This window comes from Salvelinus alpinus, chromosome 13, assembly GCF_045679555.1.
Source record: "Salvelinus alpinus chromosome 13, SLU_Salpinus.1, whole genome shotgun sequence".
Classification (NCBI taxonomy): Eukaryota; Metazoa; Chordata; class Actinopteri; order Salmoniformes; family Salmonidae; genus Salvelinus; species Salvelinus alpinus.
Window position 1 is genome coordinate 7,664,587 of NC_092098.1, and position 21,873 is coordinate 7,686,459.

Here is a 21,873-nt window from a genome sequence, read left to right on the forward strand (position 1 = left end):
TTAGAGACCCTGTAAAAGTTCATGTTTACTGCTTCTTGATGAATATAGTTGAGTTATTTGACAGTAAGGTGATAGCAGCAGCAGTTGTAGTTCTAGCACTTACAACGTTGGGCCAGTAACCAATAGGTTGCTGGTTTGAATACCTCGAGCCATCAAGGTGAAAAATCTGTCGACGTGCCCTTGAGCAAGGCACTTAACCCTCATTTTCTTCAGGGGCGCCGTACTACTATGGCTGACCCTGTAAAACAACACATTTCACTGCGTCTATCCAGTGTATGCGACAACAAAACGTTTGTGTGTTGCATGCATTAATACTACTGTAGTCAGCAGTAGCAATATTCCTGTTTCAGTAAAAATATTTGACAGAAGACGTCAAATAGCAGATTTGTATCGGAGTTGTCATTCAGTTATTAGCAACCATTTGTTTTGTTATTAACATATAATGCGATAATTATCCGTACAAATGAGCAAGCTTTATTCAAGCTGTATCCCCCCCCCCCCCCCCCAGTGGTTGTTTGCAGTTCTGTTTTGTACTTCACTGCTCAGCGTCACCTTTGTGAGCGGGAAGAAAAGAAAAGAAAGAAGAAGTATTCACGAGGGAATACTGGTTTTCTCTCTCAAAGCTTCCCCTCTCGTGTTTTGAGTTAGCGCACTGGTGGGGGGGGGGGATGTTGAGCCAAGCAAAAGCAAAAACCAACGTGTTGTGGGCTTTGTTGGAGCGTTTGGTTTCCTGGATTGCTGTTGACAGAAACACCCTAAGCCCCTGGCACTCCGGAGAGAGGAGGGGCGGAGCTCCAACAGCAGGCATAATGATTCCATCCTCACTACAGTACAGTCATCATGTAAAGCATGACTTCCGCTTCTGACTACACTGCTGCAGCAATCTGGGTCAGGGGGGAGATGGAGAGATGAAGGGAGGAAGAGAGAGAGAGAGTGAGTTGTCAGAGCCAGAGAGGTGTGTGATGTGTTTCTCTCGCTCCTTTAATACTCCCACTAGGTTATTAAGGAGTTTTAGGTGTTAAACTGTGGTTTCACTTTTTGCAGAGCAGGAGATGAAGACAGGAAAGATGTTGTGTGTGTCATGCAGGCTGTCACGAACCCCAAGTAGAACCACCTGACTCCCCCCCCCCCCCCCCCCTCTCTCTCTCTCTCTCTCTCTCTCTCTCTCTCTCTCTCTCTCTCTCTCTCTCTCTCTCTCTCTCTCTCTCTCTCTCTCTCTCTCTCTCTCTCTCACACACACTCTCTCTCGCTCTCTCACTCTCTCTCTCTGAAAACAAAACAGGCCGTCCTGGTGACTTTGATGAATGACATGTCCCACCGGGGACTGGTCCTCCATCTGTTTAACCCCCCTACCCCTCCTCTCCCCTCCAAACCTGGGAGGAGGGCCTCCTAACTCCCCCTCTTCTTTGGGCCTCACTCTGACAAATAGTATTTAACTACTGTTTTGGATCGCCTTTTTTTCCTCTCTGAATCACAGCTATCCAGAGCCACACTCCACTGTTGTCTTGCGGCGTTGGTCACTTTTACCTGGCTGACACAAGAACAGATTGCAGTACGGTCATCTTACTGTAAATGTAGGATACCCATGTTCTTCATCGCACAAAGTACTGGCAGCGAACCCTGGCACTCACTCCTGACTTCCTGGAACAGTGCAGTAGCATTGCTCTCTGACCTCTCCTCAATCGCAGGTCGCCGTATTAGCTGATTCTGTGTCAGTCTTGGCGTTGTTTCCCTGCGTGTTGGTTTGTTTTTCTCTGCTCTGCTCGGCTTGGCAGTACCTCGCTCGATGCACGCTCATCTGAAGGGGTTAAAGTCTCTGAGTAAAATAACCGAGGATAAATAAAACATGGGGTTCTATTTAGTGACATATGGGCTAGCCTGGCCCTCGCGCATGCTAATGAACAGAGGCCTTTCAGAGAGAGGGAGAGAGCAGTGGAGCCAGGCGATGCCAGGAATATAGATATCAACTGGGGGGGTGGGGGTGGGGGGGACATCAGGGTGTAAACCAGCCAGCATTGTGTGCTCAACATTTATCCTAATCCATGCCTTCCTCCTTCTTGGGAGGGCTACCTCAAGGGCCGCTGTTGAGAGAAGACCCACGTGGCACAAACATGATCTTTGTCACCTCCGTCACAGTCTTCATCATCATCATTGTCAGACCGAGGCCAACCTTTAGCTTCTCGGCCCAGGCATTTTAGCCCCATTATTGGCTGAATAAGGGTCATTCTGCATTCTGCATTAAATAATAGGGTACATAATAGGGTACATTTACTGTAGACTGGCCCACTCGGCTAAAGATGGACCAGCCCATCAGTCATTTGCCAGAACTGCTCTATGGCCAGTCCGTCCCTGCCTGGTACCCTACCTGGCCTTAGGCTGGGGCCCACTGGCGTCATTGACTCTGCTCTCCCATGGCCTTGTTTATGAGTCCTGGGTTACAGAAATACTGAGAGAGGGAGAGAGAGGGAAAGAGCGAGAGAGAGAGAGAGAGAGAGATAGATCGAGAGAGAGAGGAAGAGCGAGAAGAAGAGGGGAAGGGAGAGATGAGATGGAGAGAGAAATAGAGAGAGAAAAGAAGAGAGAGAGGGCCAGACGCTGAGGGTCTGTAAATCCCTGTGATAAAGAGCCGGGGCCCTGAGACACACGCCTGCCAACGCACAGAGCAGAATTAAACACCAGGCCTCGGCGTAGGTGGGTGGCCCCCAATCCGTATTTAATGAAGGATCTGTGGAGAAGGAGGGGGGGGCTTTTCATTTGTATTTCCAGTGATCTGGCTGTCTGAATGATCAGGATGGGCTCGGTTAATGAGGAGGAGACTGTAAAAACAAAGAGGTTATAATCAGGGAGAGAGAGCCCAGTGGTACAGGGGAGAAACGCTGCACGCAATGCAAAGCAAATCACTAAGTACTTATTTTCCTCCCTCTTTTAAATGCAGGAGTCGGTGGTTCTCTTTTGTGGATCCGTAATGCTTCTCCTTGACTTTTCCTATTGATCTGCAGAGCAGAGACAGGATCGAAAACACAAGCTGAGCGCTCTCTTCTTTTTCCTCTTGGTGAAACGCTGCGTTTGTCCCGTGGTGCAGATGAATGCAGAGCCCCGATCTGACTCGTTCCTAATGAGCTTATCTGATGCACCTTCCTTCTCATCGTGACATTTGAAAGCGCCTCCTGTATCTCATTCATGACATGATAGATACTGAACACCCCAAGGCTGCCCAGTATATCTCCCTGAACCTCCTGGCCCGACCCCCCCCAACCCTTGGCATTGCACCCTGGCAGTGTCCTGTTCAGCCAGCCAATGTTAGTCACATTCTAGTTATGCTGTGTGTCAACCACAATCGAGCCCTTACCCCGGGCAGGAAGTGGATTGCGAACATACAGTACAGGATTGGCTGTTCACTATAGAGGTTGAGGTAACATTAAAATGGTAGTACCGGTCACACTGTAGTGAGGACTAGTTCTCTTCTTCATGCTGTCACTCAAACGTAATTCCATGATTTGAATCCAAAGAGAAGCCCACCAACTGGTGGTGGTGTGTGTATGTCCCTGTGTGTTTGTGTATGTCTGCTGTAGCCATCATGTCCTCTTTATCGTGGCTGCAGTCGCCAGCATTAGCTCTATAATTAGACACTTAATTAGGGGACGCCAGATGAGTGACAGTTTGAAGTCAGTGACTCACGCTCAGGACCGTGTGTGTGTGTGTGTGTGTGTGTGTGTGTGTGTGTGTGTGTGTGTGTGTGTGTGTGTGTGTGTGTGTGTGTGTGTGTGTGTGTGTGTGTGTGTGTGTGTGTGTGTGTGTGTGTGTGTGTGTGTGTGCGCGTGTCGTTGTCGCTGCAGGCTACATACTGTCTGTATGAAGGCTGCTCCTCATTCCATAAAGGTTGCAAAAGCCTCTTAAGAAAAGAAATCGTCTCCTACTCTGTAAAATCATCTCCTACTCTGTAAAATAATCCCCAGGTTGTGCGGGTGGGATTAGCTCTGTGTAATTCTGTGCCCTTCTCCCCTCTCGCTGTAATGACAGACCGTGTGGTCACCCTGGGGTGAGATCACTTCTCAGTAATCTTGGTAAAGTTTGATTCTCATTAATGACATAATCCTTAAATCACACACAGAGGATGTTAATGATTTTGGTGTTACTGTTTACTCAGGGCATGAAGGCAAACTTTTTCATGTTTTTGCATGACTATAAACCAAAATGTAAGGAAAGGGACTTAAATGTTTTTTTTAAAATTATAAATGTTTTCCCCAATAAAAAAAGTTGTATCACGGATAAGGTGTGTAGTATAAGTTATACATTTGTGTTATTTAGGTCACGTCTTCCTCATCATGTCTAGGAATATATTCATCTCTTTACTTTCTATATAAAGTTAGTGAAGCATGGTGAAGCCCGTCACATTCCTAAAATAGCATCTGCTGTGAAGGAAAGAAGTGTGGTTCTCTGTGAAACACATTAGTGTGGTTCTCTGTGAAGGACAGCAGTGTGGTTCTCCGTGAAGGACAGCAGTGGGGTTTTGGGGACAGACATCTGCCCTTTACGCAGCCAGCCCTCCACAGTTCCATCAACCCCGCTGCCTGAACATGGCAGAAAAAAACAGCATCCAGCACATTCTATTATTAATTTTGACAGCGCCGTATGTAAATTGAGATTTTAGTGCTTACTCTGCTTGTTACTCTTGTGTAGCAAGCATTGACATTTCTCCTCTTTAGAATTTTTTTGGGGTCAATAGCACGTCAATAAAGTCCTGCTAATTTTTACACGGTGGCCCAGAGAGTTGCCCTCATCTGCACATTTTCCACATCAAAGTTCACGATCTGGCGCCGCTAATCTGGTATTAAAATGAAAAAAAAGGTGACCTTGTCCAAATTAATAAGTCAGTGGCGAAATGTGCTTTCAACATATGAAAGGTTAAGTAAAGGTTACCCTTCAACTGCAGTGCACAGGCAGCAGTGCACCCCCCCCCCCCCCCTCCCTCCCTTCCCTTCCATCTTCTGCAGTGATTCTGACAGATTCCTGGGCTGCCTCTACACAGGAGAAAATCCCCCCTGCCTCCTCATTCTCTTTGTTAAAGAAGAGCCAGTAGGCTCCTGTCCCGTCCCACTATCACACCACTCATCTGGAGTTTACTGGGACCTCTGCTGGGCAGATGCAAACACCGCTTTATTCTCACACACATTCACACATGCACACGTGCACGCATAGAGAATGGATGCGCACATAGATGTACCAGCACGCACACGCAACACACTCTTATGGGAGACATCTGGCGAGATAGGGGGAGATATCTAATCCAGGCCAGGCAGGAGAACTGAGGCATGAAGCAGTGACGTGAGAGGAGTTAAGTGACCGTGCAAGTGTTGGGCTCAACAAGTACTGCTGCTACCTGCTCTGAGCTCTGTGCTCCAGCCGTCAGCCAGCCAGGGCAGCCCCTCTCTCGCTCTCCTCCACCTGCCCCTGTCTCTCCTCTCCTCTGTCCCAGCTCCCCGTCCAGAGCCTGTGCGTCTGTGGGGTAATCACCAGCCAGGTTACTCGATTACACCGAGATCAGGCCCAAAAAACGTCCTCTCCGGCCACTCAAGTGAATCAGTCAAATTATCGAGTGGCAAAACTAATTCAGAGCCTGGGGGCCAGTGGAGCTGCCACTTCCCATAAGCCCAGCCTTCAGTCAGTGTGGACTTGTTTTTATTTCATCCTCTTGTTTCATTTATTATGGCTATTGGAGCTAATCCGACCAGCAAACCCCCAGCCAGTGCGCCTGTCACTATTGTTTCGGCTCCAGTGTGCGCCCCCCCCCCCCCCCCCCCCCCCCCCTGTTTTCACTAGGAGTGCCTCTGCCTGTCTGTCTGCCTGCCTTCCCGAAACCCTCTCCTTCTCCTCTCTCTCCCTCCAGTCAGCCAGAGGAGGTGAGAGTTAGGAGTGGAGGAGCCAATGACGGGAGCGAGAAAGAGAGCGAGGGGGGGGGGGGGGGGGGTGTATGAGAGAGAGTGAGAGAGCGAGACAGAGAGAGGGAGGGAGTGAGACTGCTGTGCTCATCAATCACATTAGAGCCGTTTGGACAGACTTAGCCCTTCTCAGATGCCAGGAGTATCATCATGCATGGCTCACTCATTTCTCCTCTGTGTTTCTTCTATTCTCTGCTTCCTTTACATCTGTTCCAGAGACGTACAAATGACTTTCTTTGGGGGAAAAAAGTATATTTTGGAGTTTTGGGGATTTACAACTTGACCAGTAATTTGGTTATGTTAGCAATCAATTCATTAAGTCACGGAAAGGGGGGCATGCATCTCGTGCTGTACGCAAACAAGCTGCCGTTGAATAGTGCACACATTCCGTCCACTTTCTTTGTGTTTGCATTCTCTGTCTCTGTCTCTCTCTCTCTCTCTCTCTCTCTCTCTCTCTCTCTCTCTCTCTCTCTCTCTCTCTCTCTCTCTCTCTCTCTCTCTCTCTCCATCCCCCTGCCCACCTCATGCGCTCAGACTTCTTATCCTGTAGGTGCCTCCCTGGAGCCCCTCAAATGGACTGGGGCAAAAAAGGGAAAAAAACACAAGCGTTTCCCTCCTTCATCTTCTGACGCTGCTGAACCCGTTGTTAAAAGGAGGTGGAATGAAAGGGTGAGGGGCCCGGTCCAATCGAAGGCAGATCAGACACAGCGCTCAAGGTTAACTATAAAGTTGGGTCTCGTTGCTCTTCTAGCTGGGAAATAAACAGCAGGATTCCTCTGGGACAGTTGGGTGGTCTGTTTGTAATGATCCATGTGCCCGGGCCTGCCTTTGAAGCAGGAGGGAGGTACAAACCTTTGTTCTTCCGCAATTAGCAGTATTAATAAGGCTAGTTAATTAAGGTGCTCAGCTAAGTGCAGACCAGCAAGTTTACAGTAGCTAGAGGAAGCCCAAGCAGAGCTGAGGGGGAAAACGATTTCACGAAACTATGGAAAGTCCTTAAACACTGCAACCACCGCAGATTGTTCCCCTCCTTGCTGTATAAAAACATTCCGAGCTGTGTCTTTGTCTTTAGACAACTGTGGATGTAGACGGTTAAAGGCAGTCGGGTGTGTGTGATAAGTTAGGTGACCAGCCAGATACACAGAGATAATTCAGTGAACTGGGACAGAGTGACATGAAGAATGAGTTAGAGCGAGAGAGATGAAGGGATAAAGGACAGGTAGAGAGCATGCGGGCTGGGGGCCGTCAGAAGACGAAGGAGGGGAACGCTGGTGTTTTTTTTCTCCCTTTTTTGCCCCAGTCCATTTGAGGGGCTCCAGGGAGGCACCTACAGGATAAGAAGTCTGAGCGCATGAGGTGGGCAGGGGGATAGAGAGAGAGAGAGAGAGAGAGAGAGAGAGAGAGAGAGAGAGAGAGAGAGAGAGAGAGAGAGAGAGAGAGAGAGAGAGAGAGAGAGAGAGAGAGAGAGAGAGAGAGAGAGAGAGAGAGAGAGAGAGAGAGAGAGAGAGAGAGAGAGAGAGAGAGAGAGAGAGAGAGAGAGAGAGAGAGAGAGAAAGTGGGAGAAAGAGAGAGGGGTAAAGAGAGAGAGGGAGAGGCAGAGGGGGTAAAGAGAGAGGTAGAGGGGGTAGAGAGAGAGGGGGGAGGAGAGAGGGAGAGACAGAGGGAGAGAGAGGGGGGTAAAGAGAGAGAGATAGAGGGGGAGAGGGAGAGAGAGGGAGAGAGGGGGGGTAAAGAGAGAGAGAGAGATAGAGAGAGAGAGAAAGGGGGGTAAAGAGAGAAAGAAAGAGAGAAGTGGGATAAGAGAGAGAGAGAGAGAGATATATATAGGGGGGATAAAGAGAGAGGGGGAGAGAGAGAGAGCGAGAGAAGGTTTATGTGTGGGGAAGAAAAGTGCTCTCTACTCACTTTCTGCCCACTGAGCAAAGTCTTGTTACTCTTTGAACACTTGGCCCATTTATTTCTGCTAAGTCGTGATATTGTGAGTCAGCCAGTGAGGACTCTAGTGGCTCTTTTCATGAAACATTAACGAGTTCCTGGGGTTAAAGGGATGCCTAGAAATCAGTGCCGGTCTCAGCTCCCTCTCCCTCTCCACACTCGCTGCAGACGGCCACAAATGCAACAGTGGTATGTGTGCACGTGTGCGTACGTGCTATGTGCAAGCATGCCTGCGTGTGTATAATTAAGCAATAAGGCACGAGGGGGTGTGGTATACGACCTATATAACACGGCTAAGGGCTGTTCTTATGCACGACGCAACACGGAGTGCCTGGATACAGTCCTGAGCCGTGGTATATTGGCCATATATCACAAACCCCTGAGGTGCCTTATTGCGATTTATAAACTGGTTACCAACGTAATTAGAGCAGTTAAAATACATGTTTTGTTATACCTGTGGTATACTGTCTGATGTACCACGGCTGTCAGCCAATCAGCATTCAGGGCTCGAACCACCCAGTTTATAAAAAGCAATAACACCAATAAAGCACACAGAGATGTGTTTCTGGCTTTCTGTCTCCAGCCGTGCTCTGGCATCCCCTGTCGGGAGACACACTGGGTTTCGCCCCCATAAAGCCTCGCTGCATTCTGAGCCCTGAACACTACAGCCCTGTACACAGCCAGGGTTATTAATCTACTCCTGCTCTGCCACCCACGGCACACCTCCCCGCCAGGGCCACTGTTGATGACACGTCCAGATCAGCACTCCCACGTACCAACCGAATCCCATTCCCAGAGCATACCAGACCAGGCTCCGAGCACGATTAAAGAAAGTCCCAGCTACGAGTGAGGAGACACTTGACTCCTCAGCCTCTCGCTTGAGCTCACATTGTCCTTGACTTTCCCATTCAAACAGCCATTACAGGGCTATGTCCGTTTCCCAATAAGACCGTGGGGGGTGTACATGGATATGTGCTGAAGCCAGAGATGGTTAAGTCCATAGCGGAAACAGAGGAAGTGATTGCTACGGCAGGGAGTTAATTAACAGCTTATTCCCGTTTGATATAAGTCATCTCCTCTCCTAGCAGTTTGAGTTTACCTTGATGTAATATAAAACTGCAAGCTGCTGCTGCTGTGTCTGCTAATTATTGCCTGTGTCCTGTGGCCACTTGGACAACGCAGAGAGTAGTGTCCCTACTACTCACACATACACACACACACACACACCATGGTTGGGCTGAAGGCAGTAAAAAAATCTGAATTTTAAAAACGTTTTATATAAATAGCTTCTACTTTTGACTTTATTGAGAAGTCACTTAAAATAAATGCCCTTTTTCCGATCGTTGGATTGTCATTTTAGTTTACTTCCTGAATTGACCGCCTTCAATTAAAATTGAGCCCATCCCTGACACACACATAAACACACACACATGCATGTACAGGCGGGCACACACACAAACGCATGTATGTACACACTCACACAAACACACATGCACACAATTAAAGGGGTAAGACAAAGTTTAAGGCTCTGCTTTTGTTAAACAAAGGAGCAGGTGGAAAGTGTCACCTTTAACGTTAGACGCAGACAACTAAAGGGATATGACAAAGATTTAAGGATTTGCTACTAGGACATATTCACCCCCCCCACATTTCTTCTCATACACATTTTTCATTTTCATACCACGTCAAGAGATGAGAATTGTCTAGACCTTAAAAAAAAAAAAACTGCACCAGTCTTAACACAGAACAGAAAAGTATTTTATATGGTTATTATTGTAATAACCCCTCCCCGCATTTGCACAACATATTTAGTATGTTGACGCACATGTAGTATGTGTGAGAACGTGCCGCATATTGCATGTACAATACATGAGGGGCGGCAGGTAGCCTTGAGGTTAAGGCCGTTGGGCCAGTAACCGGAAGGTTGCTGGTTCAAATCCCTGAGCCGACTAGGTGGAAAATCTGCCGACGTGCCCTTGAGCAAGGCACTTAACTTTAATTTCTCCTGTACGTCAAATCTAATTTTATTTGTCACATGCGCCGAATACAACAGGTATTTCACCGTACTGAAAAAATGTAAAAATGTAATTTACAGAAGGTCAGAGTACTGTAGGATGAGATTACATTGAGAGAGTTTCAACATGTTGAGAGAGAGAGATTGGTCAGGGTCATGAAGACACGGTGGCCTCTCCAGTCTCCTCCCCAGCCCCGTGTCATGCAAACAGGCATTTCTATTCTAGGACTCGGCCTTTTCACACTCCTCCAAAGCTACATCTGAGATTCAGCTCATGTGTTAAAAGACTCCAATCACTGGCTGGTTGGTGTGTCCCCTGCACCCCCCCCCCCCCCCCCCCCCGCCCCCCCTGCCAATGTCAACGGTAGACAGACAGATAGCGGTGATTGATTGACAGATGTGTGATCAAAGATAAGGTTATCAAGTAAATACATGTTTTATATTGTATTATTGTAATATTGAAAAATCTCCCTGTCATTGGTATCTGGCTGGAGAATATTGACATGTAGTCTGGTGGAGAGATAGGCCAATGGGTCAATCTTTGATGATCCATAGAGTATATGACATTACGTGTGTGTGTGTGTGTGTGTGTGTGTGTGTGTGTGTGTGTGTGTGTGTGTGTGTGTGTGTGTGTGTGTGTGTGTGTGTGTGTGTGTGTGTGTGTGTGTGTGTGTGTGTGTGTGTGTGTGTGTGTGTGTGTGTGTGTGTGCGCGCGTCCCCACAAGACAATGGCACCCCCATCTCCCACTTCTACTGCTCCGTGCTCTCTCATAACGGCACGCCTCAACATTAGGGTCCGACTTAATTAGGACTAATTACAGCCTTCGTTAAGGCACTCTGCTCCCAACAGCACAGGCTGAAGCAAAGGGTTTCTCTCACAGATTCTCCAGTTCAATTGATGGACCTTCTATTCCGCTAAGCTTTGCATTTCAAAGCCCAGTGGCTTATTGAATGTCTGTATTGGGACACTCGACTGACACGGCCCGTTTTGCAGCACAGAGCTAGTACTGTATGTCGTATTGTAGCACTACAGTATGGTGGAGAACGTGGACACAGTCATGTCCTAGCAGCCTTCCGCTCAGGTCCAGAACAGCACAAGGCCACAAGCTGCAGATAATCCTGGCTTTAGTTGCCACCTCCATCGTGCCCTATTTCTGGGATTCTCACCACATTTGTAGAATGCACGGGGGTTTGATTACGCCTCGGAGCCATCTCTCTTTGTTGTGCATTCGTCTCCTCCTTGTTCCGCTGTTCGGAAATTCCAAAGGTGAATTAAATACAGTATACCCTACCCCCTTCCTTTTTTGTCCTTCCCGCAATCTCAGTTTACTTGAAAACGCGGAATAGGAAGGTCATATTTACTGTGTTGAGAATCAAAGGCAGAGTCTGTGCCCCCCCTTCAACCCCCATTGCCCTCTTTCTCTTTCACACAAAATCTGATACTTTTCCTGGGACACTCTGTCAGAGTGAAGAAAAGATGTTATTCTCCCCATTGAAAAGGAGAAATGTAAAATGCGATAACGCATGCAGCTGAGAATTGAGATGAACACAAGTGACCATTTTGGCTGAAAAACACGATCTCTGCAGGCTTGTTCTCACAGGCAATCAGTTTTTTTCCTTCCCTTTCCTTTGTACGAATTCACATGTACAATTGTTAAGCCACTCTGGTGGAATTGTTTAGGCCGAAAGAGAGCTTTGAGTGAGCCCTTCCAGCTCAATGGAGTTCTACTCCTCTGTATGCCTGTAATGGCCTTTAAGCGAATATCTGAAGTGAGAGAGATAGGGGCCTGTGACACGTACTGCTACATATATGGACACCGCAGCTCCATGCACTGACTCGATATCTGTGCGAATTGTCCGCCCCCCCCAGGACTTTAGATAGAATAAGCTGTGCACTGCTGTCCGTGTTATAAGCTTCATGATGGAAAATTCCCTTGCATTAATTCCCTTGCATTAAAATCAGAGCGTATCCTCCGATACGCAGACTACGCAGGGCCCCGCAGCCGTTATGGGGCCCCGACCCCCAAAAATAATGTATATTATATATAGACTGAGTGTACAAAACATTAAGAACACCTTCCTAATATGGAGTTGTCCTCAGAAGAGCCTCAATTCGTCGGGACATGGACTCCACAAGGTGTCGAAAGCTTTCCACAGGGATGCTGGCCCATGTGGACTCCAATGTTTCCCACAGTTGTGTCAAGTTAGCTGGATGTCTTTTAGGTGGGGGGCAATTCTTGATACACACGGGAAACTGTTGAGCGGGAAAGACCCAGCATCGTTGCAGTTCTTGACACAAACCAGTGCACCTGGCACCTACTACCATGCCCCGTTTCGAATGGCACACATACACAATTCAAGTCTCAATTGTCTCAAGGCTTAAAAGTAATTTAACACTAGAACTGTTGGGCCTTGATGGACCCCCTTTCAGTCATTCTGACTGCAACATTCTAACAGTGTAATTAATAAATCATATATTTGGTGGTGTTTATGAAGGCCTTGGGTATCATTAGAATACGTTTTGTATTTTATTTCATTTAACACAATAGCATTTTAATTCGTTTGTGTTACTGTAGGCTATATGTAAAAACACACAAAAAACACACAAATTCAACTGTTCAAGAGAAGTTCTGTGTTGGAAAAATTTAAATACAACAACCACCAATACGCACGGTCAAATGATGAAAACACCAGTAGCCTAAACACCACTATAAGCACCAACTGGCCTTGATAAATAGTGAAACTCGGCACAAATTCAACGATGGCGTTACAATGAACACACGTGTCTATGTGACGGCAGTTGAACTGTCCTAACAGTTGACAACATGTTCACAACTTTCACTTGCTTGACACACTTGGACATACCTCTGTTTGGTTGTAGTGTGTACTAGTCTCAGTTTTTCCTCTTTATCGTGTCCCCATTGTCTTGTCATTCTTCAGCATTGTTGTGGAGTACAGCAGCTGTGGAGGTGCCTTATTTTGCGCAGAGGGAGGGAGCTCCCGTCTCACGTTGTTCATGGTGCCCGGCCAGACTTGTTTTCTTTGCAATCAAATTGCTTGCCAGTGACAGTGAAGTTAAGAAATTGTCCATCGGGCCATTTCAATATTTGGTTGTGCATCAGCAGTTTCCCACTCATGTCAGTCACTCAATTAGCCCATGTCAGCTACCATTTTTTTTTTATTGCTAGGTAAAGTAGTCTAGCCAGGTATCTAAACCTTTTAGTAGTAGGCCTAATAATCACCAAACTACCGACCGGGCGTGCAGGACATGTGTCCAGGGGCCCTGACCTCCAGGGGGCCCCCATTGATTTTGTTAGTCATGGCAAAATGTGAAGAATTGGAGAAAATGGGATTTAAAACCGCAACACTTTCTCTACACCTCATGGCAAAATGTGCCGAATTTGAGGAAAAGTCGTTTAACATTGCAAAAAAAAGTATCCACTGCTAAGAAGGGGGGGGGGACTAAAACGTTTTGCCTGCGAGGTGAGGTGGGGGGGGGGGGGGGGGGGCAACCAAATTTCACATGGGGCCCCAAAAGGCTGGAGGTGGTACTGATTATGACGACAGGAAGATAAAATATAAATAAAAACAAGGGGCTGTGTAAACGTAATATATCTGCATTCCTTTGCTGTCTTCCTCCAGTGGCCATAGATGAATGTCTCTGCTGCACAATTAATATCCAAACGGACCAGCAAATACCAGCGTCTTTATTAAAATCAATAGCCACAGTGCTGGGTCAGACCTCTACTACAAAGATCAAAAGAATGGAATGAACTTTTTTTCTATGGAATCCGCCTGACCAGGTATCCCCCCCTTTTAATTAAACAGACGCCTTGTTGGGCTGGGCCTGACAAAAGCCAATAGGACTGAATGTACGGGAGGAATTCTGGCCTGTGTCTGACCCCTGAGAGACCACAAAGGCCCTCTGTAACCTGCCCAGGGTAACAGGGTAGGACTACGCCCCAGACCATCCCAGCCAGATTAACGATTAGCCGCAAGAATGGCCCCTCCCAATCTGATGTGAAGAGAAAGGGAGGATGGGGCTTGAAAAGAGAAAATAGGATGGATGGCTCGTCCAGTCCGTTGTGCCTGACTGCCTTACACTCATCTGGCAGGGCTGACTCTGAGGGCCAGGCCTCTCAAAGTGGGGGCTGGCCGGGGTCCTCTACATCTGAGGAGCGCTATGAAAGGCAAACAATAAGCAATCTGTTTGTCCACCCCTGGAAAACGCCGCTCCCCTTTCATCCGCGGGCTCCCATTTCCGTGGGTCGTGACTTTACTCAAACATCAATTACTGTTACGTTCCCTGTTTGATCTCACAGGCTCGTCTTCCATGTAAAATCAGGAGGGGGAAAAATGTGTAAAGACAATGCACTGATTGTGTTTTTTCTCTGTTATGGTATTTTATGCTCTCGATGTGGTCTGCTAGGCAGTGGTTGTTGATTGCCCCCCTCTCTCCTCAATCAGAGCTGCTATAGACTATTGTAGTGCATAATAAGCTTTGAGGTCATTTTACCTTCACAGAGAGAACTTGGCCTGGACGGGGCATAAACAGGCTATCCGCCGTATGGACTATCCACCGTTCATATATTGAAAGTTAGTTGACAGAGAGCATAGGCAGTGATGAGAGATCACAGAGACACAGAGACCATAGCTTTCCGTTTATGATGAGGGCCAATGAGATGAGATCTGTGTTCTTTTCAATACAGCTGCTTCAAATTTAAGCAGAGTTATGTAGCTTCGCTACCTTACTTTGGCTTGCAAGCTCACCCTGTTCATGTACTTAAGTTTACATATGTAGAATTAGTGGAATCAAGACTCTAATAGGAAGGGATTTTGTATGACGAGAGTGACAAACTCTTAGCATAAATTAGAATTTGTAGTTCCATATAAGCCAACTTCATGTATGCCAGCCAGTAATCCTCAGTGACCCTAGTAGGCTAGAGGCGTTAGAAGATCATATGATCAGATATGGGAAAATGTCCTAGCTCGCCTAAACCTTCTGGCTCTGCCCTCTGTTTAGACGAGGCTTTACAGTAGTTCATGACAAGATGAATTTCAAGCATGCAAGTATTTTTTCCCCCAAGTGCATCCTCAAATCCCACCAAAAATAAGGCTTGATATACGGATGGCTCTGCCAAGCTTTTACGGCACTAGCAGAGTTGACGTCGTGCTCCCTCCATGTTGTCGTCAGCTGTTTTTCTCCTGTTTCCCCCCTCGGCCACACGTCGACGGCTAATTCAGTGCTCAAGAAGAGGTTTGAGTTTCCCTCCAAGCTGCTGCAGCTGTGCCTCTGACTGTCTGGGATTAGGCAACAAAATGAACTCATAATAAAATGAATCAATCATCATGACATTTTGTTTAAATGTAGCTATTGAAAACATTTCGCCTGTTTCCTCAGGCACGCTTGGAAGAGAGGGGCCGGGATGCATAAAAATAGAAGGCTTGTTTTTTTTATATAAATGTAAGGACAGAGATCCATTTGTCTTAACCCCCCCCTCTACCCTTCCCTCTCCTCTCCCACTCTATCTCTGCCTGTCTATATTTTTTCAAGTTAGAATAATTTGCTGGTTTATTTGCCTTGCCGTGTGTAGTGGAATTGAGAAACATTGGCCGACGAGACCGGCACAGTTAATTTTCCGCCTTTGGTGTTTGACAGCGGTAGAGTAATGGGGTTCCGATCAGACTCTCTTCCCTTCACGGGGAAAGTAACTTAAGTGTTCATGTTCATACCAACAAAATTAAATGATAAATGAATGAGCAATTTTTTTCTCTTTTTTTTTTTTTTTTTTTTTTTTTTACACGTCTCCCATTCCGTTTGAGGCGATTCCGTTAATGAATTAGATCAAGGTGACATATACTGTCTGAATGAACCTGGGGAGAAAATGAAAAAGATGTCTATTTTTTTGTCCTGATTTGCAAAGAAATTTAGATCACGGCAAAGCAAGGAGGCATTGCGTCGTCATTTAATTAATTACTTAATGTGTCCCTTCATCGTCTAATTGAATTAATTAGGGGCCTAATTGGGCAGAGTGATGATGGCTTCCGGGGCTGTGGAGCCCTTGATGAGCTGAAGGTAGCTGGGCTTCTTAGAGAGACTCAGGGAGAGAGCGCTCTCCTGGGACGGGCGGGGAGGGACCCTCCCTACCGCCATCAGCGGCCCCAGCTCCCCTCAGCTGTCCCTGGATTGGAGGGGTCAGGGGAGGCCTGGGGCCAACGAAAGCCTCACTCTGGCTCCTCGATAGACATGGTCTCTGGAGACCAAGTACACATGCTTGGACTGAGAGGAACTGCAGTGAAAGAGTTTTAAAAAAGCATGACACAGCATCCAAGTTGTGTTCTACTCTAAAGAGCTGCAAAGGCCTGTATTACAGTGATACTGTATGAACATCTGCCAATGTATTACCTTGTAGGGCATTTTGTTCTATCCATCACTAGCCGGCCTCCATCCAGCAACCTGCCCTGAACTTAGTCACTGTCACTAGCCGGCTACCACCCGGTTACTCAACCCGGCACCTTAGAGGCTGCTGCCCTACGTATATAGACATGGAACAATGGTCACTTTAATAATGGAACACTGGTCACTTTAATAATGGAACACTGGTCACTTTAATAATGGAACACTGGTCACTTTAATAATGTTTACATACTGTTTTACCCATTTCATATGTATGTACTGTATTCTACTGTGTTCTAGTCAATAGCACTCCAACATTCTTAATCCCATTCTTTTACTTTTAGATGTGTGTAATGTTGTGAATTGTTAGATACCACTGCACTGTTGGAGCTAGGAACACAAGCATTTCGCTACACCCGCAAGAACACCTGCTAAATATGTGTATGTGACCAATAACATTGGATTAGATTTTTTGATTTGAGGTGTGTGTGTTTCCTTGCTGTGTATGCGTGTGATTTGTGTACAGTATTTATGTGTTGTCCTGCAGGGCTGACGGCTGCAGCGATGGCCGAGGCTATGAAGCTGCAGAAGATGAAGCTGATGGCCATGAACAACCTCCACGGAGCCGGCAGCCAGAACGGGACCGAGTCAGAGAACGACGAGCTCAACTCCAACGCAGGTCAGAGGCACAGCGACGTACATACTGTACTTTTAAAAAATCATCACAGCTAACTATTGAGGCACAATAAACAGGAAAGTATAACAGAAAACCCTAATTAATTCACATATGTATTAGGACTGTCAACTCAAATGAAAATATTAGCCCCCTCCCTCCCCAAATAATAACAGATGTATCTGTTCAAGTCCACAGCCAGTATGTTAATAGCCTGTCTAGCCGTCTCTAGGAGGTAGGTTAGGTAGAGACTGCGGAAAGGTTTGTCTCCTTGTAAACTTCCACTGGCCATGTCTCTTTCTCCATGGCTGCTTCACACGTGACTACAGGTAATTGGTTCTGGCCCTCGTGTTGCTTTCGCTTTAGCCGTATTTTATTGAGGCTAATGGCGTCCTTAATGGCTGCGACCTGACCGTGCATTTAGATGGTGGTGATGGCAGCGTGTGTGACTAACAACGCGCGTGGCGGCGGGCCGGGTAATAGAGGCGCCACGCAGACAGCCTTCTTTATCACCACCCAGAGCCACGGCAGACGCCCCCGATAGAGACATGAGTCTGAATATGTAGAGGGACAAGTAAATACACACACACAGACACACACTCACACAGACACACACACACACACACACACACACACACACACACACACACACACACACACACACACACACACACACACACACACACACACACACACACACACACACACACACACACACACACACACACACACACACAGGACAAACTGATGTGCACACTTATTTATACTTCACACTGTTTACATATAAACACACAAGGCCTGCGAGGGAAGAAAACCCAGCTAGCACATAAACGTTCTGAGAACCATATGTTTCTTAGAGCTTGGTGAGAGCGGTTATTTTGCATACAACCTTCCCACAACATTCTGGGAATGGTGCAAGATAGTTACTTGGAACATTCTCAGTACATTTAAGGAACTTGACAAAATGTTGTCTAAATGTTTAAACATGGTTATATTGAATAAAAATGTTGGTAATGTTCTAGGAACGTTCTCCAACTGGTTTGACATTGGGAATGTTCTCAAATAGTTCAGAGAACATTAAGAAACAACGTTCTCCTGTGGGAATTGTAATACTTCAGCATAACGTTTCCACCAGGTTTCCTCATGGCTCTATTTAAAGTAATCTTCTCAAATTGTTCCGAGAATGTTAAGAAACGTCCTTCTTCTGTGGGAATTTCAGTACTTCAGCATAACGAGAAAAAAAGGGCATGTTAGCTCCATCCTGGTGGCGCAGTGGACTAATTCCATGGATAGAGAACAGATGATCATAGGTTTGAATCTCACTGACGCCGTGCCACAATAAAACAGAAATGTTTTTGCACGATTAATGCGTAAGTAAATACATTTCCATGTGTCCTGTCTGTGTAGTTCCAAACAGTTAACCTAAGCTATCAGTGTTATTAAAAGTCTTTAAGGAAGCTATTCAAAAACCTCCAAATATCCTATAATTTCCGTTCCCGGAACGTTAATAAATCCTCACAAGAAAACTTTCAGGGAACCATAGTAAAACGTTCTCAGAACCTTCCTGCAACTAAAAATCTACGTTCCCAGAACAGAATAAATGTTCACTTCCGTTCTCAGAACGTTTAAAAAACATTCAGTTTTAGCGGTCAGGGAACCAAACGCGGAACCAAATATGCTAGCTTTCAATGAACCAAATGTGCTAGCTTCCAAGGAACCAAATATGCTAGCTTCCAAGGAACCAAATATGCTAGCTTCCAAGGAACCAAATATGCTAGCTTCCAAGGAACCAAATGTGCTAGCTTCCAAGGAACCAAATATGCTAGCTTCCAAGGAACCAAATATGCTAGCTTCCAATGAACCAAATATGCTAGCTTTCAATGAACCAAATATGCTAGCTTCCAAGGAACCAAATATGCTAGCTTCCAAGGAACCAAATATGCTAGCTTCCAAGGAACCAAATATGCTAGCTTCCAAGGAACCAAATGTGCTAGCTTCCAAGGAACCAAATATGCTAGCTTCCAAGGAACCAAATATGCTAGCTTCCAAGGAACCAAATATGCTAGCTTCCAATGAACCAAATATGCTAGCTTCCAAGGAACCAAATGTGCTAGCTTCCAAGGAACCAAATATGCTAGCTTCCAAGGAACCAAATATGCTAGCTTCCAAGGAACCAAATATGCTAGCTTCCAATGAACCAAATATGCTAGCTTCCAAGGAACCAAATATGCTAGCTTCCAAGGAACCAAATATGCTAGCTTCCAATTAACCAAATATGCGAGCTTCCAATGAACCAAATATGCTAGCTTCCAAGGAACCAAATATGCTAGCTTCCAAGGAACCATATGTGCTAGCTTCCAAGGAACCAAATGTGCTAGCTTCCAAGGAACCAAATGTGCTAGCTTCCAAGGAACCAAATGTGCTAGCTTCCAAGGAACCAAATGTGCTAGCTTCCAAAGAACCAAATGTGCTAGCTGGAAACAGAGAACTTACAAAAGTATTTACTGGATTCATGTATTTGTATTTTGGGGCGATGCTGTTTGCACGGTAAAAGACTGGCTGGCCTTGGCGACAGTAGGCAGGCAGAAAGTGTCCGTGAATCCCGCTGTCTTGCTGAGCCTAATTGATGTTCCTGATCAAATGAAGCCATGTAGCAATATTGGTGTAACGTGACACCTAAACCTAAATGATTACCGATAGTTAAATCTCCTCCAGTACATTGTAACGAGACAGCCATGAGATTGGGCGACGATGACAGAGCTGGATGGAGAGAAGAGGGTGTGTCAGTAGCGAGGGCTGGGTGCCTGTGTGTCCCACTCTGTCACAGACCCTCTAATGTACTCCTCCCTGACACCAGCACTACGGTGAGCTGGCCCCTCTCTGTCACATCACCAATGATAATGATGATGATAATGATGCTGCTGATAACCATTACAGAGAGGCAGCAGGCTTTCCTGGCGTTCTGTCCAGCGGATCGGTGAAACACTGCCGTGCAAGTGGGCCTCAGCTCGTGTAACCGATGTGAAATGGCTAGCGGTGGTGCACGCTTAATAGCCTTTCAAACGGTGACGTCACTCGCTTTGAGACCTTGAAGTAGTGGTTCCCCCGCGGCTTTTGTGGAGCGATGGGTAACGATGCTTCGTGGGTGACTGTTGTTGATGTGTGCAGAGGGTCCCTGGGTCGAGCCCGGGTATGGGCGAGGGGACGGACGTAAAGTTAAACTGTTACACTCGCACTGTCACACAAGTCACCCACAATTCAGCAGGCTACTCCATTCCCCCGAAATGAAGAAGCCAGTGAGTTAGCTCTCATGCAGAAGGCATTTGAAGGGACGAACTTCACCGAGACCTGGGGGCCAATAACCCAAAGACAGAAAACAGTTCAACCAGAGTCCATGGGTGGAAATGACAACTATTCCCCTTATTCAGCTGAGTAAGTCCATGCCTTCACACTACCTGTAAAAAAACGGATCCCTGAGTGGTTTAGCAGAAGGTGTGTGTGTGCAGGAGGAGACTTTTCCGAAGTGTGCCTACGCAAATTTGGGCCCCCACGTTTGCCTTCTCATATGACTTTGACTCAACCCCACCACCAAGAGCCAGAGCTGTAGGAGCAGCCACCTGAGAGAGACGGGGGAGGAGAAGGAGGGGGAGCATGCTTCATCTCAGTAAAATCCACTTTGACCCTAAAAAGAGTTGGAAGAAAGGCCTTGTGGTTCCTGCTTGGTTTTGCCGCACGCTTTGTTGAGAGGTGGGTGGTGGTGGGGTAGGGACGTTGGAATCTGATCTAGCGAATCACGTCTCTTAAGTTGAACAAACAGCTTCAGAAGATATCCGTCCGACTTTAACCCATTGCGTGCTCTCTTCCGCGGCCAAGACACTGATCCCTAGACGACAGCTGCAAAGCCTGATGTCTCTGTTTTCCCCCCCTCTCTCTCCTTCTCTCTTTTCTTACCCTGTTTCCTTCTCGTTCCCGCGTTCCCGGGGGCTGTGTTTGGTCCCCCTCCCTCTCTCTGAAGGCAAGCTGCTTTTTTTGGAGAACATCAAAGGGCCAGCTAATCTGCGTTTTCCCCTCCGTGCGGGATGGGCTGTAAGAAAACCTTCAGCTATCTGCGTACAGCGGTTAGCGGAGATAGGCATGATTTCAATCTCTCTCCCTCCCATATCTCCTCAAACAGCGACACCCCCCCTCCCCTCTCAAGACAAAAAAAAATAATACACTTAGAAATCATCGCTTTTGGAGGCAGAGGGAGAGCTGACGAACCCTTGATCGTTTTCTTTTAGCACTGTAATCAGTTGACCAATTTGGCTTAACCCCCAATCTAACTTTGGGGAGTCTCCTAAAGTGCAGAGCAGAAGTTGGTTCTCAGCGCGGAGAGACTGTTTGAAAGGATGTTTATACTCTCTGGGTTTTACAGCCGCAAAGCTGCAAAGAGGCACAGGGGCTCCTGTGAAATGGTGTCTTTAAATATAAATATGCCTCTGAAATCCTGTTAACAAGGGAAAAAAGGAAGAGAATACTAAAGGGAGAACATGTGTTTCTGGTCGAGGCGACTGGAGAAGAATAGCCGAGCAGAAAAGGGGCTCATTGGTCTAATGGCGTACTGTCAGGGAAAATCACCATCACAAATGACATCAGAGAAGAAGTGATATATTTTTCCTTTGCGACTGACAAGTTAAAAGAGAAATCCCATGCATTATTTAAACTGGATCTGGAGTCTGTCAGGCACGTGATTTGCAGAGTTAGCAAAAAACAGGTGTGGGTGTAGAGAGTGAGAGAGAGAGAGAGAGAGAGAGAGAGAGAGAGAGAGAGAGAGAGAGAGAGAGATAGACAGAGAGAGAGAGCGAGAGAGAGTGGAAGCTCATAGAGAAAGCGTGGGCACCTAGCGATCTGTGTGCGCGCAGTCGTTTCAAATCCC

General features: G+C 46.7%; 1 protein-coding gene across 11 annotated transcripts in view; it reads left to right on the forward strand.

Annotated features, from left to right (window-relative positions):
* Nucleotides 1-21,873, forward strand: part of dacha (dachshund a) — a 127,264-nt gene that overhangs the window by 64,975 nt on the left and 40,416 nt on the right. For 6 of the 11 annotated variants that reach the window (XM_071339971.1, XM_071339982.1, XM_071339976.1 and 3 more), the window contains exon 3: nucleotides 16,812-16,964. In XM_071339971.1, the coding sequence (XP_071196072.1) occupies nucleotides 16,812-16,964 (153 nt within the window). The remainder of the gene's footprint in view (nucleotides 1-16,811; nucleotides 16,965-21,873) is intronic. The other 5 variants (XM_071339975.1, XM_071339979.1, XM_071339981.1 and 2 more) reach the window with 1 other exon arrangement.